Source organism: Nanorana parkeri, unplaced genomic scaffold, assembly GCF_000935625.1.
Source record: "Nanorana parkeri isolate BGI_ZX_2015 unplaced genomic scaffold, ASM93562v1 scaffold820, whole genome shotgun sequence".
In the NCBI taxonomy this organism is placed as follows: Eukaryota; Metazoa; Chordata; class Amphibia; order Anura; family Dicroglossidae; genus Nanorana; species Nanorana parkeri.
In genome coordinates, this window is record NW_017307088.1 from 364,523 (window position 1) to 372,659 (window position 8,137).

The following is an 8,137-nucleotide window of genomic DNA, read 5'->3' on the forward strand; positions in this document are numbered from 1 at the left end:
GTCATCGTGCGGCGGGACTTTTTTAATTGCGGAGGGGCAAAGGGCGTTGTGCATCGTGAACGACGATGGATTACATCAATGGAGCCATTTTAATTTAATTTTTTTAAATTAAAGGAATAGTCAAAAATTGGCTCTTTGGTTTTTATTTTTCAATTAAAGGATTTTATCAAAAGTCTGGACTATTATAACTATTACTTACTATTATTACTATAATAACTATTTTATTTAACACTTTAGTGAATGGGTAGGTGTGCAAGTACCCCTTACTCATTCACAAGGGGGGCGGCAGCATCTGGGTGCCCCTTAATTAAAGGGGTACCCTGATGCAAATAAGCCCCCTTGCCCGCATGACCCCCACAACCACCGGGTCAGGGTTGTGGGAAAGAGGCCCTTGTCCCCATTGGGATGGGGACACCCTCCCAATGCCGAGGGAACGTGGCCTGGTAAGGCGCACGGAGGGAGGGGGCCCTCGATCATCCCCCCTTTCCTGCCCTGCCGGCCGAGTGCTCGCATCAAGGGTCTGTTAGGGGGGACCCCGTGTTTCCTCCCCCCATTTCTTGGGGCTGGGGTTCCCCCTTAAAATTCCTACCAGACCTAAAGGGCCTGGTATGGATATTGGGGGGAACCCCACGCTCTTTTTTTAAATTTTAACTTGGGGGGATCCCTCCTAACATTCCTAGAGGGTCTGGTATGTATTGGAGGGGGGACCTGGTGCTTTCCCCCCCCTTTTCTAATGTCATTTTGCTGCAACGAAATTTCGTCCACACTACCACTAACGAATTTCGGAATCTGAAATTCGGATTCGTTTGCACTCATTATATCTGTGATTTGGAATTCGGATACATCCGAATGTCCGAATTTACGAAGTTTTTTTCCAATTACGGTTCGGAACGAATTGCACATGTCTACAAAACAATTAGGCAGAATGTGTTTGGAAAATGTTCCGCTTAGCCCTTTTTACATTCTGTCTCAGTGACGATGGCCATCAGGACTAATAGGAAGGGTCTCTTTATCACAGAGGAGGTAGGGATCCTTTCTATGCCTGTACAGCTGTTTTGTTAGGTGCAGTGATCTCTGCAATGAGGCCAAAAGCTTTCTTCACCCTTTTCTATTGATGATACGTACAGCTTATGTGATTTATAATTATAATACAAGCAGACACAATCACTGTGAGTACACGGCACAAATATCCAGAAGCTGTAAATATTCTTTCATGCAGAACAGCATCAATAAACATTGTTAAGACTCTATAATCTGATTATAAACCTGTTTAAACCTCTCATGCATGTGTAGGCAGCAGTGTTTACCAAGCGCCATAGTTTGCTTACGCAACCCTTTAATGACAATTACACATGTGATAAGTATAATGTATGTCACAATGGTGTTATTTAGAGATCAGAACTAACTTGAAAACAAAAGTCCAGGAAAGATCTGATTATAGTATACAGTTATGTGGCAATAGCTGTAAAACCCGGGTGACTGTAGTATGCAAATATGGCTATGCAGAGTTTTATAACACAAGTTAAAGTGACACTAAACCCAGGAATGAAATCTTAAGAATGCATTTAGGCTGGGTTCACACCTGGGCGTAGCATAGGCGAGTTTTTTTCTGCTAGTTTTTTCCGTTCAGTGAAACGCGTGTTTCACTGGCGGTATGATTTTTTTCCCTTTATTATTTTCTCTATATATTTTTTTTTAACTTTCAAACTTCCCGCGGGTTCTGCCCCCCTGCGATGTGGCCGCTCGCAAGGGACGGAACCCAGAAGTCGCCAGCCGCCGAAGGACACAGTGGGGATCGCAGACAAGGTAAGTCCTACGCTGTATTCCCGAGTGTGGCTCGTGGTTACCGCCTTGTTATGTAGCTCATTTGGGCATCACTCAGCTGTAGATCCTCAAATCATCACTGAATTGGTGCTGCTGGAACGTGGCTACTTTTGTTCCCCATGGTCCCTGTGTGTGTTGTAAAGTTAACACCGCTCCAAGCTCACTCCTGTGATGGACTACAATCTCAATACAAATTAGAAAACTAAACGAGAGATTGTAGTCCATCACGGGAGCGAGCTTGGAGCAGTGTCTACTTTACAACACACACAGGGATCATGAGCAACAAAGTAGCCAGCCTCCAGAAGGAAGGACAGTGTCAGCACCAATTCAGAGATGATTTGAGAATCTACAGCTGAGTGCTGCCCAAATGAGCTACATTTTCGTTAATAGTTAGGGTAATAGAATGCATTTTTATGATTTAACTCCTAAGTTTAGTTTTTTCTGCAGCGTCTGTTCTAAATGAATAGAAAGTACAGAGGCTTCCCATTCATTCAGAAAATATTTACTATCAACCAGTTTCTGAATGGGGAGAAGTCTCTGTACTGAGTGCTACTACCCATTCAGAAACTCATGAATGAACAGGAAGTGATGTAAAGCATTCATTTATAACTGGGGACACATAGAACTATGTGTCCCCAGTTATTTACAAACACTGGAGTGATCACTGATATTTACCGATCCTCCGATCTCCATCCTGAGCCGCTCAGCCTGCAGCTTGTTCTCGGATCCCTGCTGCTCTCCCCCGCCTGCATGGGCAGAGGCAGCGGGGAGATCCGAGGAGAAGTGAAGTACTGAAGCCGGCAGAAGGGAGTGGAGTGCCGTCACTTCAGGATGGCCCAGCGGTGAGGAGAGAGGAGAGCCGCCGGCAGTCAGATCCTGGCCGAGCAGCTCTCTCCTCACAGCGAGTGCCTCAATCGCCTCGCCCTAGCTAAGGCCCTGCACTGAGATCAAAAGCAATCATATCAAACTAGACCTTCTGACACTCCCTAGATGATGAATACCAGTGCTCTGTCACTGACAAAAAGGCTGGTTATCTCAATGAGACCTCTCCATGTAGTAACACAGTAAGGGGACCACATGTTCCACAGTTGTCTTATAATGGGTCCTTCCTGCTGCTATTTACAATATTTGAAAGACTAAGGTTCCACCACTACAACAGGTTCTCATAGAGATCTTTGTATGTTATGGATTTGCAGTGATATCATATTTGCCATGAGGTGGAGATGTACATGTAATCTTCAGTTGCAGCTTTCCATCACTGTCAATCTCATTTAGGTGACCTCTTTATAAAGTGCATGTGAGAATGTATCATAGCCATCATTCTACTACAAATAGGTGACGTGAAGAATAATCTAAGTGTTACCTAGGACAAACGACACTGGAATCAGCTCTGCATAGTTGTTACAGTAAAGTGCCAGCTTCTCAAAGTGACTCCTCTGCTGCTCATTGAGAAGGAGCCTGTAGTACAAATGAAAATAGGTCAGTGCCATACATTGGAGATCAGTGGAGGTGACTCATTAATGACAGCAATATCATAAATTGCAGTAGGAACTATAGTTTCACCAACTATTTTTTATTATTCATTCCCTTTAAAGAACCATTGTGTCCTGAAAATGTCACTGACTTTGAACAAATGAAATATATCTACTTATTCTATAATACATTATAATTAACTAGCTGCTAATTATTATGACTGCAGAGCTTTTACTTGTCTTGAAAGCTGTAAAACCGCATTAGCCTGAAGGTTGTTTTTCAAGTGGAGGCAGGGGAAAACTGGGAACCTTTGGCCTGGGGGGGACACAACCTTGTAGCCTTTTCATGGTTGTGACAGATTTCGGTGGGCTCAAGTGGTGCGTAACTTATTGCTGAGCATGGTAAAAGGTGGGTGTTCCTAAGGGATATGGCTAATTGTGACACAGCTTTTCACAGCTTCCAGCATCAGCATCTTCTGCATTAGGACACATCTCATATTTAGGAGCCACAACAGAAGTCAAGGCAGGAAGACTTTCCTCTGCCAGGTTTGATTCCAGGTCTGAACAGAGAGAAGATGGCTATGCAATGCCCAGAACGTGTGACTGATTGCAGGTCCCACTCTGGTCAATGTCTTAATGGTGAAGTATCTCCACTAAGGGCCAACAACCCAACATATCCTATTAATACTCACCCAGGGGGCAAATACCCTTATGCCCTCCAGCCCACTTTTTCCCTAATGAAGGAATAATTTTTATGGACTCCAGAGCTCTAAAACTGTAGTCACTGAATAATGCCCTTGCATGGAATTCTGCTTGGATCCATAACAGAATCCAGTGTTTCAACCAGTCCTGGATTTGTGGAAAGTCCACAAAGCAAAAGTCTAGGGTGGCAAAATATTAGGTAGTGGTAAGTTGCTCCTTGTTTCATTATCTTATTTTTTTTTTCCTATTCAGACCTGCAATGGTAAAACAATGTTATTTATAATGAGGTGTATAGAGCTATGTGGCCAGAAACATGCAATGATGGAGGCAGCACTTTTAACATGACCTCTGAAAGCATTCCACTGGCATGAAACCATTGATATTATGTCCTCTGTATATTCCACTGACATGACATCATAGATTTTATGTCCTCTTCATATTCCACTGACATCAAACCATAGATATTATGCCCTCTTTATATTCCACTGACATGAAATCATAGATATTATGTCCTCTTTATATTCCACTGACATGAAACCATAGATATTATGTCCTCTTTATATTCCACTGGCATGAAATCATAGATATTATGTCCTCTTTATATTCCACTGACATGAAACCATAGATATTATGTCCTCTTTATATTCCACTGGCATGAAATCATAGATATTATGTCCTCTTTATATTCCACTAGCATGAAATCATAGATATTATGTCCTCTTTATATTCCACTGACATTAAAATCATTGATATTATGTCCTCTTCATATTCCACTGACATTAAAGCATAGACAGTATGTATTTTGTAATGCTGTTTTCTGTCTTAAACAGCACTGGTCCAGAAACCAGTCCTGAGAGGGACTTGCAGGCCTGTATGAATCATTGGAGCTGCATGTTTTTACCCAAAACTATTTTTGATTTTTAACTATTTTCTGTTATCATGCATCAGTGTTATATTTCGTTTATAGAGGTATGACTATAAAACATACACATCTACAATTTCTGATTTGACTTGAAATTATAATGGTTTTTACTGAGTGTTATTTCATTTAAATACTGGCTGGCCCCAAAAAGTAATCACCTGGATTTAGCTAAGCAAAGGCCAGAGCCTTCCATTGGATAGTCTAGGTTCAGCAATGTTATGTCCCCAAAAAATAAGGTCAGCTGTCTACCTAAATATACTGAATGACCAGATTTTTTCATCAATGGATTTTTTTCTTCCTTGATGGCACAGCATATTCCAAGATGACAATGCCAGGATTCTTTGGGCTCAGATTGTGAAAGAGTGGTTCAGGGAGCACGAGGCATCATTTTCACATATAGATTGGCCACCACAGAGTCCAGACCTGAACCCCATTGAGAGTCTTTGGGATGTTCTGGAGAAGACTTTACACAGTGGTCTGACTCTCCCATTATCACTACAAGATCTTAGTGAAAAATTAACTCTGGACGGAAATAAATGTTGTGACATTGCATAAGCTTATAGAAACAATGCCATGGTGAATGCGTGCCGTAATCAAAGCTAAAGGAGGTCCAATGAAATATTAATGTGTGACTTTATTTTGCCAGGCAGTGTATTTGTTTATCAAAAGATAATTAAAAACATTTTTTCCTCATTAATTGAATAAAAAAAAAGAGTACTCCCATGATATTTTGTTTCCAGAGCATATTAGGCTTTCTGATCACCAACCCCAGCAGTGGCTACCCAGATTTTGATTGTCCCTCTAACAGAAAATCTACAGGAGGCTAAAAGAGCTATAGTTGGGAAGAAGGGTATCCCTCCTCTGACTCATTCAGCTGTCTGTGTCAAAAAGAGAAAACCAGGAACTAAAATTTCACTAGGAAAATGAGGCTATAGCAACATAGCAGGTAAATGGCTTAAGCTGTCCATACACCAGTAGAAAGTCATTTTCTGTGCGTTCGTTCAAGTTAATGGGGCCAAACCAACGATCCTTTTCAACCAGAGCGATGAAAAAAATAGAAGGAACGGGATGGAAAGTTTTGCACAAACAAAATTCTACCAGTGAGATCCCATTCACAACGGGGCGGTTCGGCCGCATGGATCCGCCGGCATGAACGATCCCATACCATACTATTGGGACCATTCATGCGACCGTGCGGGTCCGCGCGATCCGAACCGCCCCTCCCTCCGCCCGAACTTCTCCCTGCACGATTTTAGCCACGCTGATCAGTGCGGATTCCATACAGATTTCAATGGAATCGCGCTAATCCCTTGCGAGATCAGCGCGGTAACCGCGCTGATCAGCAACCGGCCAGGTGTGAATGTGTTCTTAATTAGGTTTTCGTTTGAGAAACTCAATTTATTACCAAAATCAAATGTTAAAACCAAAAAAATTAAAATGACTTTCGTCAAGTCTCTGATGACCTTATTGAATGTTCTGATTTTTGTATGAAAATGAGTATAAACATCTACACTTGTATAGCCAGTTTTTAGCAGAAATTTGCATCAAGTGCACCACCTGCTGGCTACATATGGGAAATATGAAGTATTCATATTAAATATTACCCTACCAAAAAGAAGTAACTTTTTGTTATCGTTGGTCTTGAACGTTATACTAAAATACAAACTAAATATACTAAAACATTCTTTGTTACCTTTCGATAGCCTATAATACATAACCGTAGAGATTACCTGTAGGTGGCACTGATAATGGAGTAGAAGCTGATGAAGATGAAGAACTCTCTGTATAATAATTTGTAGATACTGCCTCTCCAGCGAAGGAGCAACCGAGAGAAAGTGCCAAGCTTAGCGTCTGCCACACGATTACTGTAGGTGACCGTCATGTTTACAGGTAATCCTGGTAATTGGGTGGAGCGATTATGATAGTGATAGAGATTATGATAGTGATTACAAAGAGATAACGTGAACAGTGTTCTCAATATTTCCACTAGGAAACCCTTCTGGAACCTATCGCAAAAAAATATACAAAAAGTACTCACCTGCTTTTACATTATTGCTATGATCATATTATCCTACTACCAGGATAGAAGGAGATCTAGGCCTATAGTTATTTGTGTAAACTTCCATCACCTTCTTTTGAAGATTAAAGCGTATCTAAACCCAGGAACAAAAATTGTATTTATTTCAGCTTACTAGTCATTAGATGTGAGGGCTGCATTAGCAAACAGAAAATAACTGTTAATTGTGCTAGAAATACATTTCCCTTATCACACAGGGGGTTATTCACAAAGCTACCGAAGGCAGCCGAGTGAATAACCCAGCCGAAGTGAAGTGAGCCGAACGCTGTTCGGCTATTCACTTCTGGCTTGTACGCCTGATTTCAGCCGTATATCGGCTAAAATCGGCTGCCTTCGGCCTGCTCCGCCCAGTTGTTATTGTTTAACGACAGATGACCTGGGGATGCTGATCTGTCATTACAACTGGGCGGAGCGAACCGTGAGATCAAGGCTGGCTCTGCCCAGCTGTCATTTGCGAGGAGAACGGCCGGCCCTTCGGCAGGCCGTTCTCCCCGCTTCGGCTGTCACTTCGGCTCAGTCGAGCTGAAGCATATGCCCTCAGCTGAGCCTCTCGGCCGCCTTGGCTGCTATACGGGCTATTCTGAATAGCATGTACAGCAGCCCTTCGGTCCCACTGAACCGAAGGGCTTCTAGCGGCCGAAGAGATCCGAAGGATCAGCCGAAGCTACAGCTGGTTTCTTCGGCTCTTTAGTGAATAACCCCCTAAATGTAAATTGAACTCAAACTGTAAACATTATTAACAACCACTTAGAAAGCCATCCACAACTCTGCCTCTGGCTATTATCTCCAACCGCATCTCAAAGTATAACCCTAACCAAGACCCTTTGCTCTCTAGCTCCCTTGTCAACTCCTCTCATGCTTGCCTCCAGGGCTTCTCTAGAGTCTCTGCCATCCTCTGGAACTTCTTACCCCAACCTGTCTAGCTATCTCCTACTCTGTCTGCATTTAAACAATTACTGAAGACTCATCTCTTCAGGGAAGCCTATCCCACTTCTACCTAACTGCTAAACTATCACTTTCTCAAATAACTCATCCCCACACAGCTACCCCCTTTTGTATCACTTCCCCCTCCCTTTTGGATTGTAAACTCTCATGGGCAGGGACCTCCTTACCATCTTGTCTTGAATTGTATTGTGATTG

General features: G+C 42.5%; 1 protein-coding gene across 1 annotated transcript in view; it reads right to left on the reverse strand.

The window, feature by feature from the left end:
- BEST1 (bestrophin 1) overlaps nucleotides 1-6,802 on the reverse strand; it is a 22,655-nt gene extending 15,853 nt beyond the window's left edge. The window contains exons 1-2 of the mRNA XM_018565188.1: nucleotides 6,651-6,802; nucleotides 3,188-3,282 (exon numbers count right to left, since the gene is read on the reverse strand). Coding sequence (XP_018420690.1) covers nucleotides 3,188-3,282; nucleotides 6,651-6,802 — 247 coding nt within the window. The remainder of the gene's footprint in view (nucleotides 1-3,187; nucleotides 3,283-6,650) is intronic.
- Nucleotides 6,803-8,137: the final 1,335 nt, after the last annotated feature.